The 23734-nt window shown below is 44.9% G+C and overlaps 1 protein-coding gene across 1 annotated transcript in view; it reads right to left on the reverse strand.

Moving 5' to 3' along the window:
* The window catches only part of cntnap2a (contactin associated protein 2a), a 355408-nt gene that overhangs the window by 65421 nt on the left and 266253 nt on the right, over window positions 1-23734 (reverse strand). Inside the window, exons 14-15 of the mRNA XM_066646476.1 lie at window positions 18470-18626; window positions 16329-16456 (exon numbers count right to left, since the gene is read on the reverse strand). Coding sequence (XP_066502573.1) covers window positions 16329-16456; window positions 18470-18626 — 285 coding nt within the window. The remainder of the gene's footprint in view (window positions 1-16328; window positions 16457-18469; window positions 18627-23734) is intronic.

Below are 23734 nucleotides of genomic sequence, written 5' to 3' on the forward strand. Positions count from 1 at the left end.
GGCTGACTCCAAAATACAGTGCATTGCAGTAATCCAATCGGGATGTGATGAAGGCATGGATTACTGTTTGAAAGTGCTCGTAAGAGAGAATTGGCTTCACCTTTGCCAGCTGCCTCAGGTGGAAAAAGCTGGACCTAACTACTGTGCCTATTTGGCGGTCCAATTTAAAATCACTGTCCATCTTAAAACCCAAATTTAAGATAGTTGGCTTCACATACAAAGTCAAGGGGCCCAAATCAACTGGAGGGGCTTCACAGGGACCACTGGGACCAAACACCATCACTTCTGTTTTGTTTTCGTTAAAATGTAAAAAATTTAAAGCCATCCAGTCTTTAATGTCATTGAGACATAACAACAGTGGTTTAATTGAGAAAGCATCTTTCTTCTTTAAAGGGACATATATCTGGCTGTCGTCAGCGTAACAGTGAAATGCAATGCCATGTTTTCTCAAGATAGAGCCCAATGGGAGCAGATAAAGTGAGAAAAGGAGGGGTCCTAAGATTGAGCCCTGTGGAACTCCATATGATAGGGGAGCTGAGGAGGATTCTGAGCCAGCAAAACTCACACACAAAGTTCTGTCCGTCAGATAGGACCTAAACCAGTCCAAAGCACTACCACAAATGCCGACTAGATGCTGCAAGCGGGAAACTAAAATGTTGTGATCCACTGTGTCAAAAGCAGCAGTTAGATCCAGCAGGACAAGAATTGCATGGTCCCCAGAATCATTGGCCAGGAGAATGTCATTAAAAACCCTGAGCAACGCTGACTCTGTACTATGCAAGGTTTTAAAACCAGACTGAAAAACCTCCAGAATATTATGCTCATCCAAAAATAATTTCAGTTGAGCATAAACAACTTTCTCCAAGATCTTTGAAATAAAAGGCAGCTTGGAAATAGGCCTATAATTAGCCAATACTGTATGGTCGAGGCCAGGTTTCTTGAGCAGGGGTTGTACTACAGCATGTTTAAAACTCACAGGAACAACACCAGAAGACAGGCTGCTGTTAATAATGGCCAGAACCTGCTGCCCTAGAGTATGAAAAATCTCTTTAAGAAAGTGAGGAGGCAAAACATCACAAGGAGAACCTGAGGGCTTTAAATGGCCCACCACATCCTCCAAGTGCGACAGAGTCACCGGCTCAAACCTATCAAACACAGCCAAGCAAGGGGCAGAGTCAGAGGGGTCAACAGCAGGAGCTGTGATAAGAGCTCTTGCAGTAACAATCTTATCAATAAAAAAGTGCAGAAAGTCATTACACATGTCAGGAGATGCTTCCAAACAGACAGGCTGAGGGGCCTTAAGAACAGAGTCAATGGTTTTAAATAACACACGTGGCTTATGACAATTTGCCATAATAATATTTGACAAGTGTTCTCTCTTAGCCTCTTTGATGGTGCTCTGGTAAGAACGCCAGCAGTCTTTTAACATTTGAAATGAAACCTGCAGCTTATCCTTTTTCCATCGGCGTTCAGCTCTGCGACACTTCTGCTTTGCTGCACGCGCTTGGTCATTGAACCAGGGCTCAGGTTTAACTTTGGGCTGTTTAGTTCTTAATGGAGCCACTGAGTCCAGTATGGTTCGGCAGGAGGAGTGAAACCAGGAGCTGAGCTCCTCCGTATTAACAGAGGCTGAGTCAGGAGGAGGACAAAGCTGGTCGAAAGCGCAGGTGAACTGTCCGGCAGTGAAAGAGTTAAAACTCCGACCAAGCCGAGCAGGAGCGCAAGGTTTAAAAGCAGCACAGGAGAAAACAACATCAAATAAAACAGGCATGTGATCAGAAAACCCACTATCATGGATCTCTAAATTTAACACAGACAGCCCATAAGACAGAACAAGGTCTAAGGTGTGTCCATGTTCATGTGTGGGCCCGGACACATACTGCACTAAATTAAAAGAGTCAATGATGTTAACAAAGTCCTTCACCAGCGGTTTATCTGGACAGCACACGTGAATGTTAAAGTCCCCGACGATAAGGATGCGATCATATTTCGGCATATGTCCCGCCAAAAAATCAGAAAAATCATTTATGAAATCCTTATTGTATTTAGGGGGTCGATAGATGACAGCACACAGCACCGGGTCAGAGCGGCCCACCTCAAATAAAGTGACTTCAAAACTGGAAAATGAGGGTGATACAGTGCGCTGTTTACATTTAAAATTATTTTTAAAAACAGTCGCCGTTCCTCCTCCCCGACCTGACGTCCGCGGGGTATTAAAATAACCACAGCCAGCCGGCAGAAGTTCAACGAGAGCACTGTACTCACCAGCACCAATCCAAGTCTCTGTCACAAAAAGAAAATCCAGGCTTTGAGAAGAGAAGAAGTCCCTCAGGATAAAAGTTTTATTTGCCAGTGATCTGGCGTTCACAAGGCCGATCCTGGCAGGAGCTGAGGCCTGTGCTTTAGACAGATTAGGAGCACGAAGCGGCGTCCTCAGGTTGCGGGGATTCACCCCACGCTCGCGGAGCCGGGAAAAGCAGGGGCGGCGGGGACAGGATCCCTCATCCAGGCCGATGACAGGTACCAGGGAGATGCTGATGGGCTCCAGGAAACGCCAGGACACCACGAATTGGGGGGATAATCCACGTCGTGGCCGGGAACTGGATGACGATTGTGAGAGGTAGACCTTTAGTTTCACTAGCCGACCGCCACGTTTACCGCGGCGGCGGCGACGCTTTCGCTGAATTGTTTGGGCCGAGGCCCGGCGCAGGTGATTCGGAATACCCGATAGGTGCGGGGGCAGAGGATTCTGTCCACTATGATTAAAAACACCTACATCACAGGTATTATATCTAAGATCCAGGAGAAACTGGCGATCATACACCAGTAGAGACTTCACATGTGAAGTGCCAAAGCTTAGCAACACAAACAACACAAGGCAAAGTGAGAGCAGCAGACGGCCAGCCACACACACCGGCGCCATCTTGATCATGATATTTCATAACATGATTCAGGATATAACACCCACCTTACACTTACACACACCGACCACTTCATTAGAAAACCCATCTTACACTTACACACACCGGCCAGTATCAGAAACACCCATCTTATGATAACAAAGCTGACTAATGAATTTACAGTTTAATGCAGCAACCAACATAAAATAAAATTAAGGATGTCTATTAGGATTAAAATAAATCAACCAGGATAGTGTTAACACTACAGTGGTGAGTCAGTCAGCCATTTCTTCATCGACAATAAGCAGGGCAGAATCTTTTATTACTTGTTAGCAACATTAGCCATGCAGCAGTATATCACACAGTGGATGAGATGTCGTCGGCTCTCTGCTAATTGCTGGTTATTCAGTTTTGATACTTGTTCACTGCATTAGCCTCGAAGCTGTGGTGTAAAACTAATGAAGGAGGCGTCAGACACTGAACGTGTCTTGGTTCACTGACACCATTTGGAGTAAGAGGGGAAACTGTAAATTAACTGTTGCTTTAAGGTCAAGTTAAAATTTGGTAGAACACCAGTGTTCCCGAGTCCCTTGTACCGTCCTCAGCATTTCAGCACACTGCAAAAATACCTGCTCCTCTTATAATTAAAAGATAACATTAGCCTCAGTGCTATTGGCCTGTAATTGATCAGCAGAGGTCCACAGCATTGTCCCGTCTGTGTCTTAAACTAATATTTATGGCAGAGACGACTGAGGACAGTGTTCTGTAGCTGTAGCTTGGAGGGCACAACACACACACACACACACACACACACACAAATGCAGATGTCATGAAAAAAGCTGAAACTGTTTACATTTATTACAGCTAGTCTCATTTTTTTTACTTTGTCCCTTTCTTTCCCCCACTCCTCTTTTTGCCCCCCCCTCTCAGCTGGGTTTTGAATTGTGTGAGATTTTCTTCTGCAGTCTAGGAGAGGAGAGAATGAAAAGGACAGAGGGATGGAGAAAATGGACAGAATAAATCAAACAGAAGGATGGAGGGATGGAAAAGATGTGAAGGCCATTTAGAGAGCCACTGGGGTCTTCTCACAGTGGCTTATCACAGCAGCTCAGGAGCCCTCTCACAAGCTACACACACACACACATACACACTGCCCATTAACTCTCATTGTTCCTGTGATTATTTGTTGCTGAAGGACGTTGCATGTTTCCTGCCCTGAGTTAATCTCTAAACATGGCCCACTTTCAGAGGCTGAGAGAAGGGGCCGAGTTCCTCTTGCTCTTTTGTGTTTAACTTTGAATCAGCTGCAGAAAATGAGTTTTTTTACACCTTCCATTTAGACCTGAATTAATTTCTCCCTCATTTCACCTTCATGGAGAAGGAGGAGTGGGAAACATTCCAGCATTTTCCAATCAGAGCAAGCCAACACACATACACACCAACACTTTATTTTGAAGTGAAAAAATATGGAATGCCTCTCCAAGAAAACCCCTGTCTAAGCATGAAACCTGTGCTGTAATTTCTGTACATTTATTGTTTCTTCTAAAACGTGAATGTAACACTGAGTTCAATAATTTAATAAAACCCACAGAGAAATGGACCCATACTGCACTTCCCATACTGCACATCTGCACAGCTGTTGCTATCCATCCTTAATTGCACTGTGAGAATACAGCTCTACACCATGGGTCTGAAAGGAGACGGAGCTGGAGAAAAGAAGGAACCCACACTGAGAAACATTCATTCATTCATTATCTGTAACCCTTATCCAGTTCAGGGTCGCGGTGGGTCCAGAGCCTACCTGGAATCATTGGGCGCAAGGCGGGAATACACCCTGTAGGGGGCGCCAGTCCTTCACAGGGCAACACACACACACACACATTCACTCACACACTCACAGTTTTGAGTCGCCAATCCACCTAGCAACGTGTGTTTTTGGACTGTGGGAGGAAACCGGAGCACCCGGAGGAAACCCATGCAGACACGGGGAGAACACACCACACTCCTCACAGACAGTCACCCGGAGGAAACCCACGCGGACAACACACCGACTCCTCACAGACAGTCACCCGTAGCGGGAATCGAACCCACAACCTCCAGGCCCCTGGAGCTGTGTGACTGCGACACTACCTGCTGCACCACCGTGCTTAATGATCCATAAAGATGCTACTGGTGTTTCTCAAAACAATGGACAGGACTTCACCAGAGCCCATCCCTCAACATCACTGAGTGGGTTTGGGCTTCCTTGGACAAAGAGACTGTAGAACCAACTTCTAAGACTGAACTTTGGAGGAATCTGAATGGTAGGACAGAGTCTACAGGTGGGACATTAGTTCTCAGGTCACTTGACTTCAGGTGAAAGAAGAACACTAGTGTCCCTGATGCAAACAGCTGTGAAAAGTGTCCATTTTAGGACTTTATAAAATCCTAAAACAGCACTTGTTCTTGTTTCTGTCATTACTAAATTTCTGTAATGCTTCGTATTCTTATTACTTTTAAATGTCTTAAGTACAGTTAATAAATGTACCTTTATAGTAAAGTGTTAGGCAAGGTAATATCACCAAATAAATATTCATAAACAAAATATTCAGAGCCTCCAACACATTCTGGAAGTGCTCCATCACTGGGCACCAGAGATCCCTATCCCCAGCAGCCCTCGACCTCACAGCTCCTCATCCCTAGAGGTCCTTATCCCCTTAATCCACTGATTAATTCTTACATTTCTCCTCCACTGCGCAGTGTTGTATAGAACACCGTTCTTGTGTTTCACTAGACATTTTCCTTCAGCTTCACACATTCAGATACGGGTCTATTTTTTAATCATTTTCCTATCTATGCTTTTGCCTGTAATTTGTTTTGATGTTGTGGTCAATTACAGTTTCAAATTATTTACTTAAAAGAGAAACAGATGCCGAGTGATTGTATTTTCAAGAGATCCATCCTCAGATTTCAACCACAGTCAGTTGCTTCCTCAACACAGAATAAAAAAAAAACACACACCAGAGCTTTGTCTGCTGTTTGACCCCTCACTCTCTCCTCTACCTGTACTTTCTCTCTCTCTCTCTCTCTCTCTCTCTCTCTCTCTCTCTCTCCCTCTCCCTCTCTCTCTCTCTCTCTCTCTCCCTCTAACCCATACACCCATCTCTGCTGAAGTGGATGCACATCATCCCCCCGGCTCCCCTGACTCCCTCACTCCTCGATTTAACACAAAAATCCTCAGAGACTCTGCCACTTTCTCCTTTATTCATGACATGCTCTGAATGGGAAGGAACAGACAGAGAGAAAGACAGAACAGGAGAGAAAAGGTATGACTGAACGAATCAGAGTCAAACAAATCAGTCTCTCCTGCGTCTTGCTTCTTCTGACCGTTCACTTATATTTCAAACCAGGTAGTGCCTCAGCTGGTTCTATTTAAGAGATTCTATTTGAATCTCACCTATATAGAAATGGAAAGAAAGAACAAATAATGTTGACTAAAGTAAATATGGTAAAGTAAAATGGGCCTAGAACAGAACCCTGGGGAACACCACAAACGGTTTTGGTACATAAATCCTAACTGTCAGTGGCAGTCACTCCAGGTGTGTGTGTTCAGTGTCCCTAGTGTGTGTGTGTGTGTGTGTGTGTGTGTGTTCATTGACATGGATGGAGTTAATGCCGAGTTCAAACTTTATTGCTGTTGATGCAAAACAACAATTAAGCGTGCTTTACATTCACTTTCAACATATCCACAGGCATTTTTTTAATAGTTTATTTACTGCAGACTGTAATATATTAATTTTCCTATGCTATTTTGTCCTTGTATTGCTTGTTTTTTATTCTTTGTGCATACAATGATGCCCACAAGCTTCAGAGAAACTGGCTCATATTTCATATCATCTGAATCATTTCCACTGGACTGAAAAAGGCCAGTATTCTGACAGGAGATGGACCGGTCAGTAGAAGGTCCAGTTATTGTCTCTGGGCAGAGCTACAGTCTCTCAGTTTATATAATTTCCTTTGGCAGAGTGTTCTGGAGGTAAAAAAACCGTCAGTGACAAACGACTGTGAGAAGTGTTGGATTGGAAGTGTTGTCACCACGACTGTGTGAAGTGTCTCACAAGAGGATTATGTGTGTGATGCAGCTCAGACACATGTGCAAATGAGCCTTGGCATTGAGCAATTCTGTGTTTCCTGTGTTGCAACATTACCGACAGGTGCTTCCAGTGACACACTGAAACAACCAGAAGACAAAAAAACGAGAAGAGAACAACCTTGAATAAGCTGGTTTGATTTTCATGACTAAAACTGTTGTGCACCCACTGCATACCCCCTTCATTCCCCCTCTAGGGAGCCACACCCTTCAGGTTGAATGCCTCTGATGTAGAAGATGCGCTAAACTGGCCTCCAAAACCGGAGCAGGGTGAGTAGACTGTCGGTAATCAGCGGCTGTTTTAGAAATGTGCTCTCCGGTGTTAAATATGGATGCTGTGTCGTCTCTGTGCAGGAAAGTCAGCAGAGAAAGCCCCCGCTGAACCCTGCCCTCCGCAGAGTGAGGAGAAGCCAAGAGTCAAAGCAAGAAGCTCCATGATGAGGCAATGTAATTGTGTCTCTCTCCTCGCTGCCCTCAGGGCTGACCCTATGGTGTGTGAGGATGTGTGTGTCTTCACAAGAAACGTAGGTCTGTATGTGTGTGTGTGTTTGTGTGTGTGTGTGTGAGAGAGAGCGAACATCCTGAGGTTTTTCAGTTCGCTCCCAGTCATTGGTCATTTCAGCAACACGCGCTGACCTTTAAGACCCTGAGAGAAAAAGCAAAAACAAAAGAGAAGGGTGAGGTCGCCTCAGGGAAACAAAAGACATGCGGCGAGCGCTCACGTTGGTACAGGATCCAGTGTAGAGTTTTCTAATGATAACGCCACACTCTTCTTTCCATTCACGTCCACTGAAAGGTTAAGAAGATCACCCGGAGCTGCTGACTTCCAGAGCCTCTGCAGATGTGCTTTATCTTCTACAGCACACCCTGGAAACATCCCTGGAATTAAAACTCTTCAATAATGATCACAAAGTGTACAGGATCACAACAAGCCCAGGGTCTGTCAGCTCACTTTGGTTCTAGGGATGTTCTCGAGTAGTCAGTTAATCGACCTAGACATAATGCAACATACTTTTAATGTTGCCACCTCCAGAAGTTACATAGTGTAGTTTCTGTAGTGCTCAGCCCGGAGTAGCAATGACAGAGACTCTGTTCTCCCTGTTACAGCTCAGAGAAGCATCACAATTAATCTGAAGCTGTAATTTTAAGCTAAAAATAATTAAAATTGCTGTTGCTTTAAGCATGTGCTGTTAAGGACACGTTGCAGAGGATGCACTGTTAACGCTAACACATTCTTAATGACTCAGACACTGACAGTAACCAAATATCAAATCAAGAAATGCAGATTGTTTGTAGATGATAACAGAGATGCTAATCACTATTCCAGGACAGATCATTCATTCATTCATTCATTATCTGTAACTGCTTATCCAGTTCAGGGTCGCGGTGGGTCCAGAGCCTACCTGGAATTATTGGGTACAAGGTGGGACTACACCCTGGAGGGGGTGCCAGTCCTTCACAGGGCAACACAGACCCACATTCACACCTATGGACACCTTTGAGTCGCCAATCCACCTACCAACGTGTGTTTTTGGACTGTGGGAGGAAAACAGAGCACCCGGAGGAAACACGCGGACACGGGGAGAACACACTAACTCCTCACAGACAGTCACCCGGAGTGGGAATCGAACCCACAACCTCCAGGTCCCTGGAGCTGTGTGACTGCGACACTACCTGCTGCACCACCATGCTGCAGGACAGATCACCGAGGTGGATGTTTATCACTACACAAGGCTAAATCTGTACGGGTCATACCTCACAATCTGTTGGGGTCTTATTCCAGAACCCCTCATGGACACTAGAATGCATGGACCAATCCCTATATATAAAATATGGCACATTTGTGGCAGATAACCTCCAGACATTCTCTGTAAACTTTTAGTCACCTCTATTAGGGAATAATGACAAGACAAAAAGTCACAGACACAGCCATCGTAGCCTAACTGCACGGTATGAGTCAAACAAATGAATGAATGGATGAATAAATAAAGGAGATGAAAGGTGAACAATGCTCTCTGGAGAGAGACTGAAGATCACCCATCAGCTCGCTCACATGGATTAAGCACCGCACTCAGCGTTGCAGATTCAGCCTCTGATTTTTGGAACTTTCTGGAATTTCATTGGGGCGGCACGGTGGTGCAACAGGTAGTGTCGCAGTCACACAGCTCCAGGGACCTGGAGGTTGTGGGTTCAATTCCTGCTCAGGGTGACTGCCTGTGAGGAGTTTGGTGTGTTCTCCCTGTGTCTGCGTGGGTTTCCTCTGGGTGCTCCGGTTTCCTCCCACAGTCCAAAAACACACATTGGTAGGTGGATTGGTGACTCAAAAGTGTCCGTAGGTGAATGCGTGTGTGTGTCTGTGTTGCCCTGTGAAGGACTGGCGCCCCCTCCAGGGTGTATTCCTGCCTTGCGCCCAATGATTCCAGGTAGGCTCTGGACCCACCGCGACCCTGAACTGGATAAGTGCTTACAGATAATGAATGAATGAATGGAATTTTATTCCCAATACTTTGGGAACCTGAGCGTCTCATGAGGAATAATGCTAAGTGTCCAGTTCCTATAAATCACGGAGAAAAAAAAAAAATCCAAGCAAACCTCTGTTTATCAAGCATCGCTCCATCGTTTAACCAGATGGACCGTGCCGTGACTTCGCCAGATGGCACTCGTACAAACGGCTGCTAGACGAGAGGTCATTAAAATGTACTTACTCTCGCCATTGTGAGGAGCTACAGCGGAACAACTTTACATTTTCTCGTTGCACATTCACTTTTATTAATAATGCCTCTTGACCTTCAGCTAGGGCAGGCACTGGGAGAGAGGTAATGGCGCAGTTAAAATGGGAGTGCACCAGCAGTGGGAAACTGCTGAGAACTACAGCACGGAAATATGGCTCCTGATACAAATCATTACATCCACAACACAATTATTTATCATTTTTAAAACTGTGTATTGTTTCAAGCTGCTGGTCTAAATCAGGGTGCACAATATGTTGTGTTCCCTGCAAACAGCTGTGGTCAAGCTTGTGGTGCTCCACCAAGTCTGTACAGGAGATTCATTCTGGATTATAATCCCTCCACAGTTATTACCATCAGACCGTAAACACCCCCCACACTGCAGATTCATACTGAATTAAATAAGTGTAAAAGTATTTTGGGTGTGATGCGTTTGCTGAAGTAAACATTGATGAAAGAAATTATACGACACACAAAATCAATCACAGACAGTCCAGCATGTCACTCTCCCCCTGGCTCTAACGCACTCCAGCACAGAAGAGGGCAGTGTGTTGCGTACAGTGTCTGCAGTGAGAGTCAAAGTCACAGTAAAAGCTCTGCCTGGTTTTGATTGCTCCAGGACGTCTGAGGTCATGCTCCTGGAGAATTACAACAGGCGACACACATCATAGTCTCAATTGCTTCCTCAATAATCTAAATATGAGCCAATCAGAGGCCAGGGTGAAAGTCTATAGACTGCATTACTGCTGCCAATCACCCGCCAGGTCTCCAGCGACTTCTTAATGAAAATTGATTGAGGATCTGACTCCAGGAGCAACAGAATGATAATACCCCCTTTTTTCTTTTCTCTGTTATCCCCTCCCCCTGAGTTTGTGTTACATGCCACATCATTTCCTGTTAAGCAGAACGGAGGAGAATGCAGTTTGCGGTGTGTGTGTGTGTGTGTGTGTGTGTTTAGGTTCATTTCATGCTCTGCTTGGCAGAATGCTGAATGGAGGAAATGAAACGCCTCAAAAGCCACCACTCTCTCAGGAGCACTTCACTCCTTCCTTGGCTCTAATTAAGGAATCGTGGTGTCTGCGTAAATATTTAACGAACAAACACTTCTTATTCACTGTATCACAGAAAAAAAACTTAAAATAGGAATTTGACCCGTTTTTTTTAATTCAGCTCACATGTGTATCTCTTGTTTCCTTAATGTGACATACATCTGAAGGCATTTTCCAGTCCCAGGTCCGTTCTCTTCCACTGGACTCTGGTGCGGTTTGTTGGAGGTGTGGAAGCTCTCTGTTTCTGGGGCGTGTGGGGTTCGTTTTGTAACGTGACTGCTTTGACTTCCCTTCCCATGTCTAATAACCCCACACTGTCACAGGACTGGAGCAGGGAGACTGTAATCAGCTCAGCTCTGTGGAGTGAGAGCGTGGAGAAAAACACACATTTCACGCTGGTCTGAATGGCTAAGCATCTTCTCACACCAAAACAGCCCTGTGTTTGCGTGGCTCCCGCTCAGTGAAACGTCCCGCATCCCAAAAGCACTCTTCCTCACTGCTTGAGTTTTAGCATCCACGGAAAGTGATGTAGAGCAGCAAAGAGAATAAGCCTCTTCCTGCCATTTTATGAAACCACACATGGCATGAAAATATGAGGTGTTATTATTGGTTAGTGATTATTATTTAAGTTTTCCCTTCCCACAGACACATGTATGTCATCACTTGTTATTTCAGCATTTCCATGAAAGAATAATCACCCTCTTCTGTGTAAATACAATGATGAAGCTTTGATTTTAAATGCTATTAAAACAATGAATTCTGCTCAATCTGAACCAGGACATGAACCAACAAGATAAAAACTTCAGCTTGACTTTAAAAGAGCACTCAAGATCCAAATTCCACTGTAGTGGCTGAATTATTCAGTCTGGGCTCCATGAAGTGGGTCCTCCACATGGGGCGGCCATGTGGCCATGTTTAAAACAGCTTAGTAGAGAATGTCTGCCACATCCAGGCCTCTAGGTGTCAGAATAACACGTTTTATAAAGGAAATGAGCCCTTTAAGCTGTACAACACTAACACCGAAAAGTGGCTCTGAGTTTTATGGACTGCATTTAAATCTATAGCCGTTCACATTATGTCCAGCTATTACCTAACTGAAGCATGACCAAATGACGACACTTGAGGCTGACCCCTACATGACGTCTAATAGCGGCAAATGCAACATTTTTGCAATGAAGATAAAAGTTAGCATCAGCAATGAGGCTCATTTAGCCGTGAAGAGTCTTAAGATGAAGCTGTTACTCGTGAGAGATGTGACTTTGCACTGAGCAGAATCTTATCAATCAGTCCCAGAAATTATTCGCATGTGAAATGTCTAACACGCCGTAATGAGACGTACAGAATATATTTTACATCTGAAAGAGCAGCTGCCACACCCCGGACAGCACATTCATTTATAATTCTGACCCTCTGCTAAGTTAATAACGCAAGGCGAGGGGATATTATATTCCTTTATTACCAGCAGGGTTATCTATCTCAATTAATTTGGCCAACAGCCGGCCCATCCAAACCCAGAGCCGTCCTCAGGAATACGCTGCGCACCATATGCGTGCCATCATTAAATCATCATTTGTTTGTTATCTTTATTCCATCTCTCCGTCATTAATGGAAATGAATTAGGTTACGTTACCTGTAAACGACTTGGGTATAATTATCCCACCCAGCACACAGCCACTGTCCTGCAGTGTGACATTGCAATAAATTCCCTTGCATTTTTCATCGCGCCAGGCTCATAATGCTCTCAATTCACCTCTGCTAAGGACATCCCCAAAGAAAAGTTTCAAAACTCACGGCTGCTGCAAACTCTAATTGTTCATTAGAACGTCCCAGAGAAACCACTATGATCAAATACGGAAAAGCCCATTCAACAGCCAATCAGGAGTGTCGATTTTGGAAGAAGCATGTTTACTAACCAACAAATTATTTCCTACAAGGGAACACAGCATATTTCACCCTGTCTAAATGGTCTTGTAAAGAACAACAAATTTCAGCCACTTTGTTTCTTTCAAACGTAATGCAACCAGCAGCAAGGAGCGAGGAGTAGAAACGCTGGCTTTTAGTCCTTTTTTCCCTTGTTCTCTTGTTTAGTGCTTATATAAACACAAATCCATTGCTGTGATTGGAGAAACATAGGAGAGGAGGCGAGACAAATCTGAAGGGACCATGTAACATTTAAGACAGAATCTGAACGGCTCCTTTTATCAGATTTAGAGCATTAATACATGTTTTATTTCACAGTGTGTGTGTTGTTAGGAGCTCAATGTCCCCATTAACTTGTTAATGCACTCAAAGAAATGGGTTCAAATGATGTAGTAAACTAAAAATCCACAAAAATAGAGATGATACATGTTGTTTTTGGACAGCGATGATATGTAAATGCATGTGTATATTATATATGTATTATTCATGTGCAAAGGTGTGCATACATAAATATATAATGCATGTGTGTGTGTGTGTGTGTGTGTGTGAGTGAGTGTTCTCATTCTGTTTATATTTACTGTAATGCGCTCATATTGCACAATGCTACTATTACAGTTCTGGAAGATGTACTCTGACACTGGATTTTGATCGGGACCCTAGTTTGGATTTAGACTTATGGCCGGGCGAGGAATCTATATCTGCTCCAGTTTTAGTGCACTCTAATATCTGAAGTCATCCACTGTGATCAGATCATTTTTTACACTGTGTTAACAGGAGGTCTCATCTCTCTCCGTCAGACCTTCACTTGTGTGGCACTGAAGGCCTCAGCATCACTGGAAATCACCAATCATCAATCACCACTATTATGAAGCTGCCACCGGCTCTTCCTCCCCTTCTCCACACTGCTTTGCATTTCCACAAATCAGAATTTTACTACATCCAAGAAAACAAATGACATGTCAGTGTAGAAATGAGAGAAGAATAAAGAAACCAGTGCAATATGTATCCCACGCCGAGATGCTGTGTTTACGCTCGGCAAATCCTCTCTACTTCACTGTGTGGGTTATTTATTTTTAATGCGGTTCTGTTTCTTTGACACACAAAGATAATGTGTATTAGTCATTGGCAAAAGTTTGGGTGAACAAATCCTCCAGCACGTGCTTGTGTTATTTTTATTTTGTTTTTTTTTTCAACACATTGAGCTGACTTTAAAAGAGAAATCAGTCATTTTTACAAGCAATAACTAGTAAACAATATTTATAAAGTGATTATTTATTATCTAGATCTCTAAACTGCAGTTCAGATAAGAGGAGGACGTATCAAACTGTGATGTAATCCCTAAATGACTGAGACTTAGCAGTTTTAGAACAGAATTTCTGCTTCATCCAGGGCACTAGGTGTCGGTATAGTAGCTGTTTCATAAAGTGAAGAAGAACCAGTAGAGAATGTGACTGATTTGTCCGGTGAGGGGCTGGAGAGAGATTAGAGAGGCTATATTCAACTTCTCAGTGTTGGGACGGGCTCTGGTTTAATGCAGGTTGTCATGTTCTGGAGGTTCACAGCAGTGGTCAGGACAGAGACTGGACACTTTCCTCCAGAGTTAAACATTTGTGTCACACAGTAAAGTCCTCAGGTTCTTCCCTAGTGAATGTCCAGAGCGTCCAGGAGCTGAGAAAACAGCATCCGGTGGCAGGTTTGGAAATATGAGCACTGCATTACCATAGTGAGGCCGACTTAATGCATTAATCTGCAGCTGGACGGCTCCTTTCCCTCCGCAGACTCATAAATAAATAAGAGGAAGAATACCCAATAACACTTTCTCTCTCTCTCACACACAGACACACACACACAGCCAGTATTATTCACCCAAACCCCTGAGGCACAGCAGATTCTCATCTAAACCAGGGGTCCAGGGGCTCCACTGACAGGCTTAAGGTGGAACGGACAATACTGCTGTGTGTTAGAGGCAACAAATAAATGCTGAAAACCGAATGTGCCAAACATTCCCATTCAATCTTATACAGAAGCTCTTACATCAACTTTAAACATTTTTTTAATTTGCATGGGTGATATAAAGAGAACGTATTTTCCTCTTCTCCACAGTGGAACATAGGTCTGGTTCTTAATGAAAACCCCACAAACCTCCCCCTGTCTAAACAGCCCTGTTCAGAATGCCCGCTTTCAGCGCCTGTTCCTTTAAATGATAATGAGCCACTCGCTGTTCACCCCAACCCCGAGCGCACAGCAGTGCTCTCAGAACAAGAAGCAGAACTCTGGTTTTTAGCCATTTTCGCTTAGTTCTCTTTCTTCTCTGTTTTTACTCAGTGATATTATTTCTCTGAGCACATTTTGTCTGTTTTCCTGTGTTTAACCTCATCTTTGGGCTCTCAAATAAATGCGGATCAGGTGCTGTGATTGGACAGACTCAGACGAGGGGGGTGGGGCAATTCTAAAGTCTCTATACTTGATGTCAGAAGCAGAGCAGCATCAGAACGACTCGTTTTATCCCATGTTTCTGACTTAGGCAGCACATGGTAGAGAAAATATGGACACATAGTGGAGGTGAATGGAACCAGACTTCCACCTCGGAGAGCTCCACTAAGAAAGGTATTACATGATATGGTTATGAACGCGTTACCTGGTTCCTAGCATCACCACTGTAAAAAATAAACTCTGTCCTTTTGTTTATGTCTCAAACACTGAATCGTTGAGGAAGAAACTTTGGATAAACTTGTGGCAGTCCCCTTTAATATATTCATATGCGTCAGTGAGGCTCTTTGGTTCATTTCGTGCGACTACGGCCGAGTGGATTTGATGGAAATTGATCACCAAACGTCCCCAGCCCAGTCTCAGATGGTCAAAGTCTATTAAGGTGGTTAAAGGGTGTCTTGGGGAGCCACAGGTGTGTGAGGAGGGGTAAAAAAAAGGAAGGGGGGAATAGGTGGGTGGTGAAAACGCAGTGTGACGTCCTTGTCAAACAGGTGACTGTAATCAAATGCAGCTGATCTTAGTAATAAGCTCAGTGCAATTAACAAGAATAATGAGGCATGAAAGCGCATCAATTCGCTGGGAGACAGTGGCAGGGGGACGGCTCGGCGCTGTTCCCACAAACTCTTTTCCGGTCCGGTGCCTGTGATTGGGTTCTCAGACTTTTCCTTCTGCCAGTAATAACTCACATCCTTAACCCTTTAGTGCTCAGGCAAAAGAAGTGGTGGGCTGTGGTGGCCTGTGCTTTCTCTTTTTGTTTTCTGTTTTTGCCTTTTGTACTGGCCTATATTTTATTTGATTTGTCATTGATGAAGTTAGAAATATACGCATCAGTGGTGTTTTATTGTTCCTTTAATGAAACAAAGCAAAGTAAAGTGCACTGCATGGAGGAACAAGCACAATGCATCCAAAAATAAAAGCAACGTGGAGCTTCTTTTACACATGGATAGGAAACACACTTGGGAAAATGTTGCTAGGAGATGCTGTTAAGTTTGTTGCTATGGTTACAGTGTGTTTAGCACAAACTTTACAGAAACTAGCATGAACACATTGTGTTACATACTAGGGTTTATGTGTCAGTGCAGTGTGAGTAAAAGGAAAGAGATGGACTCACGGTCTCCTTGACAACGTAGAGGTCCCACAGTCAGCTTGGCCTCTGATCCGGGTCGATTAGTATCTCCCACCGCGACTTGGCTGACCGGTAAGTGGTCCTTATACACCAACAGTCCAGAGTCCTCTCGCCTGTGAAGGAGGATAAAACCTGATCAATACAAACCAATCACAGCCTCCGCGGAAGCCGAGGATTTCTGACCCCATCATATGATATGGCTCTCCAAACCTTTCTGTAAAAAAAATCTTTCCATCCATTTGAGCGTGCCTCCGTCTCAAACTGTCCACCAACAATGTCCCCCTGTTTTGGACCTCTCCATTGACTTTTAAAGTGCTCCATAATCACAACACTCTTCACAAAGTGAAGCGTTCAAAGCCTAGGATTGGCTCTTTAATGGAAACCAAAACAAGAAATGGAAACAAAACATTTTCCCAGATGAACAAACACTAACCAATCCCTCGATAAGAGACGAGAGCTCAGACAACAGCTGTGTATTATTTTAATATCCTTGTCCATTAGCCTGTGAGAGAAACTGTACTGTTCTCTACTAAAATGACATACATTCATCATGAATAAAAATCATAATAATAAACACAACAACGTGATGGGAGCAGAAATGTCCAGACTAATGTGCTCATTTGTTTCTTTTATGCTTGGCTACTTCTGCTTTGAGCCAATGAATGAGCCAATCCATCTCTGTATGAACAGAAAGAGACACATATGTAATCAGTTACACAGAGGCAGAGTTTAGAGAAATATAATTTGCAAACGGATGTATATACACAGTAAGAGAAAGGCTCTGTTGGGCCACAGAAAATATCCACAATTTGCATTACAGTAGGCAGTAGTATCATTGGGCACAAGGTGGGATTACACCCTGGAGGAGGCGCCAGTCCTTCACAGGGCAACACAGACACACACACACTCACACTTACGGACACTTTTGAGTTGCCAGTCCACCTACCAACGTGTGTTTTTGGACTGTGGGAGGAAACAAGAGCACCCGGAGGAAACCCACGCGAACACAGGGAGAACACACCAACTCCTCACAGACAGTCACCCGGAGCGGGAATCGAACCCACAACCTCCAGTGTGACTGCGACACTACCTGCTGAGCCACCGTGCCCCTTTCAGTACATGTTCACATTAATGTACGGATCTGGAACCCACCAACCCACACACTGTGAAACTAGACAATGCAAGTCAGTTTTCTGTGCGTTGCCTAAGTCAGAAAACATGGGATAAAATGTGTATTTATGTGAGAGTGCAAAGACAAGGTTAAACGCAACAAAACTGACATAACGAGCGCGCAGAAATAAGAGCACTGACAAAATGGCTAAAAGAGAGAAAATGGCTAAAAACAAGAGCTTCTGCTACTCGCTCCTCACTGCTGTGTGCTCAGGGTCTGGGTGAACAGCGAGCGGCTCATTATCGCTTAAAGGAACAGCCACTGAAAGTGGCCGTTCTGAACCGTAAACTCTCAGTGGCATATAGAAACATGAGTTAATCAAAAACGTCTGCAGCCTAGAGCCAGTCAGAGCAGAATACACAGGGGCTAAACGCACGTAGTGTAGCTTAAATCTAGCTAAAAATCTATTGTTATATTCAGAATTAAATGTGAAGGTGTAAAGGGTTGTGTTAAAGCATCTGATGTCCTACATGTCTGCGTATGAAGGATCCAGATAGTGTGTGTTTGAGCTTTTGACAGATGACCTTGCATGTCGCTCTGTTGAATCTCCAGAGACACTTTTATAATAAAACAGCAGCAGAGCTAAGCAGCCATCTGCTAATGGAAATGTCAGAGACTGGTGAAGCTCCAGCGTCTTTACCTGTAAAATCTGTCGACCTGTTCTTCCTCAAACCAGGGTCAACACAACAACCCTCTACCATTTAATAAACACGCAGACTTGGAAACATCTGGATGCCAAAACTGGAGTGCAAGGACTGCCTGGGGATTAGAGAATGGTCACTTATTTCCCAAAACTGGCTCCCTTTCCTTAATATTTTGATATTATTTGATATTTTACATCATACTATATCCCAGTATGTTGAGGAAGACATAAATTGGACTGTGTTTGTGGTCAGACCGGAGAGAGTTCTGCACATTTTTGCCCGACTATGTCTTTCCAAGAAATACAACTCACCACTGTTTCTGGTCGGCGTCACAGTTGCAGTGGTATTTGGGGTCGCTGCAGTTGCGCTCGATGCCACAGGCACATTTCTGGATGCCAGGAGCAGAACCACCCCAATAAAAGTGCTTCTCGTTTCCTCTGCCGACCCACCAGGTGTATGGGGTCCCATCTGGAACACACAAAAAAAAAACAAACAAACAGGATTTACAGCCCTGGCCACTTTATTAGAAACACCCCGTTTGTATATAACCACTTAATGTTCACTTTATTAGAAATCCCAATCTTGTGATTCTGCACACTGGCCACTTTATTAGGAACGAAGCCATTGTTGGGGGTGGTTCTTCCCCACTCAAATATATCTATTCTGTCTCTGTGGTCAGAAACTGACCTTTGACGAAGGACTACAGGATGGACAACACAAACGGAGCGAGTCTCCAGCAGGGTGTATCTACACAGAAGAGGTTTATAATAAAGTGGGCAGTGTTGATTTAAATGGATGTATCTGTACAGATTTCTTCTGTCTTACTGAGGTCATTTATTACATTCAGTCACAACAACAAAAAAGAAATAAGACACAGAGCGTAACAAAGACAGATCAAGGGAAGCTGGAATGATGTTAGCAAGATCCTGCGTTGCTTACTCAGCCGAGTCACCTACAGAAAGTCAAAGCCCCATTCTTTATCCGGAGAGTATGGCAAAGAATGAAATGTGACGGATGAATGTGATGAGCGGAGGTAAATCTGAAAAGGCAGAGATGTGTCTGTGGTGCGAAGGCATCACTCGCATATTTACATATAACTATCCGTCTGACCGTTCCTATAATCCAGCGTATAAAGGGTGACTTCACGTCCCCCTCAGAATTTCAACATCCAAACAATATTTGAAAAATGATAATGCACCGGCCTCCTCCTTTTTCAATAAGTGGCATTTTTGTGAAGGTCAGAGGTTTTTAATACGCAGCGCCGCATTGTTTTTCCCACAGCTTTTTAGCTGAGCTGAGTGAGACAACTTTGGTTTAAAGATTATGAAAGTATATGCAGCGAACTGATCAGAATGAGGGGCTTTTATTGGCCCTCACTCGGCTCAAAATGAAACCTGGATATATCCCCCACAATAACAGCTTTTTCAAATGATTTCAAAACCAGAAAACTGGCCAAACATTTAATCCTGTGGCATGTGTGTCTGAAAGCACTCTTCCCTTCCTATCTTGCCTTCAGCTCCTTCCTTTGTTACTCTGAGGTTTAAAAGCAGAAACATACACTTTGGACAGTGTCCTGCATTCACCCAGTCACTCACACACACTCACACCTGTGGACGGTGTCATACACTCACCCAGTCACTCACACACACTCACACCTGTGGACGGTGTCATACACTCACCCAGTCACTCACACACACTCTCACCTGTGGACGGTGTCATACACTCACCCAGTCACTCACACACACTCACACCTGTGGACGGTATCATACACTCACCCAGTCACTCACACACACTCTCACCTGTGGACGGTGTCATACACTCACCCAGTCATTCTCACACACTCACACCTGTAGACGGTGTCATACACTCACCCAGTCACTCACACACACTCTCACCTGTGGACGGTATCATACACTCACCCAGTCACTCTCACACATTCACACCTGTGGACGGTGTCATACACTCACCCAGTCATTCTCACACACTCACACCTGTGGACTGTGTCATACACTCACCCAATCATTCTCACACACTCACACCTGTGGACGGTGTCATACACTCACCCAGTCACTCACACACTCACACCTGTGGACAGTGTCATACACTCACCCAGTCACTGTCACACACTCACACCTGTGGACGGTGTCATACACTCACCCAGTCACTCTCACACACTCACACCTGTGGACGGTGTCATACACTCACCCAGTCACTCACACACTCACACCTGTGGACGGTGTCATACACTCACCCAGTCACTCTCACACACTCACACCTGTGGACGGTGTCATACACTCACCCAGTCACTCACACTCACTCACATCTGTGAACGGTGTCCTGCATTCACCCAGTCACTGTCACACACTCACACCTGTGGACGGTGTCATACACTCACCCAGTCACTCACACACTCACACCTGTGGACGGTGTCCTGCACTCACCCAGTCACTCACATCTGTGGACGGTGTCCTGCATTCACCCAGTCACTCACACACTCACACCTGTGGACAGTGTCATACACTCACCCAGTCACTCACACACACTCTCACCTGTGGACAGTGTCATACACTCACCCAGTCACTGTCACACACTCACACCTGTGGACAGTGTCATACACTCACCCAGTCACTCACACACACTCTCACCTGTGGACAGTGTCATACACTCACCCAGTCACTCACACACACTCTCATCTGTGGACAGTGTCATACACTCACCCAGTCACTGTCACACACTCACACCTGTGGACAGTGTCATACACTCACCCAGTCACTCACACACACTCACACCTGTGGACGGTGTCATACACTCACCCAGTCACTGTCACACACTCTCACCTGTGGACAGTGTCATACACTCACTCAGTCACTGTCACACACTCTCACCTGTGGACAGTGTCATACACTCACCCAGTCACTCACACACACTCTCACCTGTGGACAGTGTCATACACTCACCCAGTCACTCACACACACTCTCACCTGTGGACAGTGTCATACACTCACCCAGTCACTCACACACACTCTCACCTGTGGACAGTGTCATACACTCACCCAGTCACTGTCACACACTCACACCTGTGGACGGTGTCATACACTCACCCAGTCACTCACACACACTCACACCTGTGGACGGTGTCATACACTCACCCAGTCACTGTCACACACTCACACCTGTGGACGGTGTCATACACTCACCCAGTCACTCACACTCACTCACATCTGTGGACAGTGTCATACACTCACCCAGTCACTCACACACACTCTCACCTGTGGACGGTGTCATACACTCACCCAGTCACTGTCACACACTCTCACCTGTGGACAGTGTCATACACTCACCCAGTCACTGTCACACACTCTCACCTGTGGACAGTGTCATACACTCACCCAGTCACTCACACACACTCTCACCTGTGGACAGTGTCATACACTCACCCAGTCACTCACACACACTCTCACCTGTGGACAGTGTCATACACTCACCCAGTCACTGTCACACACTCACACCTGTGGACGGTGTCATACACTCACCCAGTCACTCACACACACTCACACCTGTGGACGGTGTCATACACTCACCCAGTCACTGTCACACACTCACATCTGTGGGCAATTTCACACACTTTTTGTTCAATCATGTTTTTTTTCTCTTAAATAAATGCCGCAGCAGCATGCAGAGTTCAGGTTATTAACAATAAGGAAGAGTTCAAACAGCAGTCGCAGTCATTTTGTGTCGACTTTAAAGGTTAACAGGGCAGGTATTAAATATAACTTGCTGTACATTAGAGAAAGACTAATTAACACAGAGCAGAGAGCAACAGAGGACTCTGAGTGGGAGAGAAGGCTAAAGAGAAGGAAAAGCTCCACAGAGCTGGCTCTTTGCCTCCTGATTAGTCAACTCACACAGAAAATGTGCCTTTACTGCTGCCGAGTACGTTTTTAGGCTCAATTAACTCCTAGTCTCCACACATTCTCTGAAAAAGCTCTGGAAGAAAAAAAATCAGAGCCACATTAAAAAGGACGTATCCTCCCTCTCCTCCACAGTTCAGATTCTTAATGGTCTGTTACCTGCGTTGGTCAAAACCCCACAGCAGCGTTCTCCCCCTGTCTAAACAGCCCTGTTCAGAACGCCCGCTTTCAGCTCCTGTTCCTTTAAATGATAATGAGCCACTCGCTGTTCACCCCGACCCCGAGTGCACAGCAGTGAGGAGCGAGGAGCGGAAGCTCTGGTCTTTAGTTTTCACTCTGTCCTCTTTCTTATCCTTTGCTGTTTTCTCTGTTTTTACCCAGTGCTTTTCTCACTGCTTGTTGTGTCCCTTTTGCTGCGTTTAAACCTCGTCTTTGAGCTCTCGCATTAACACGAGTCCAGTTCTGTAAGAGAACAGAGTCAGACGAGGGGGTGGAGCAATTCTCAAGTCTCTGCACTTCACGTCAGAAGCGGAGCAGAATCAGAAAGACTGATTTTATGTATCATTTCTGACTTAGGTAGACAGTGTGTGGGTTTGTGGGATCCCATTTATGTATATGCTAAGATACTGGTTGCCTTTTTTCCATCCCAATTGTGAAACATGAAATCTTTAAGAATCATGATATTTTTGCCACATCGCCCACCCCTCCATCACCTCCTTGACCCTCAGTTTGCAGACTCCCTCACCTGCTGCTCCAAGATGGAGACCCAAATTAAGAGCGGCTGTTTTCTAACAGCTCCTGGAGGATGCTGCTGATGCTGAGGCTCATGGCACAGAGCCAGTAAAGGCCAAGAGAGACAGAGCAGGGCCAAAGCCAACAACAGCAGTTTGGGGAGGACGCACAAAGCCAAGAGGAAGGGAAACAAATGAAGGCAATTCAGCAGAGCAGCAGTGCGACTGACAGATGGCCAACAGTCTGTGGGCTATATACAGTAAGAATGAACATTAGTGAGATCATCAGCTGTGCATCAGGAGATACAGCGCCTCTGTAAATGTATACATTCATCATAGCGCGTGTTTGCAATGATCTGTTGCTTAAAAACTGCACATTATTGAAAGGAAGGAAACTGACAAAACCACATTTCAACACAGTGGCCATTTTTCCACTGCAGGCTCCCTACTCTACTAGACTTGACTCTACTCTGCTCAGAGCGAGCCGAGTAGGGACTGAACCATGGCGTGTAAACCTTGCAGAGCGCTGATTGTCCGGAGAGAGTCCTCACTCTACGCCACGCAACGCAGACGACCAGCACCAACTCTCCATCTGTAAAATCTCCAGCTGCAGCAGAGATCACATTTGTTTTTATCCGACTCACGACGGCAGCTCGTATAATTGTGATGTGGTCTTTTGAAGAGGTTCAAACACTCCTTGGATCGGTGGCTGATCTGTCTGAAGGTTACTGCAGCCGTTGTTGTGGATTCCGAAGCCCGCTGTTCCCGTTAGAGACGCGTTTTGGGATGACACCGGACACATTTCAGGGGAATGGTTGGTATAAAAGGCCGGGGTATGCTCTGTGTTGTTACCATTACAGAAACGTTTAATTCAGTCAGAAACACCACTAAAGCCAGGCTGAGGAGATGATCACAGGCATTTTAGCAGAGAATA

Source organism: Hoplias malabaricus, chromosome 1 (genome assembly GCF_029633855.1).
Source record: "Hoplias malabaricus isolate fHopMal1 chromosome 1, fHopMal1.hap1, whole genome shotgun sequence".
In the NCBI taxonomy this organism is placed as follows: Eukaryota; Metazoa; Chordata; class Actinopteri; order Characiformes; family Erythrinidae; genus Hoplias; species Hoplias malabaricus.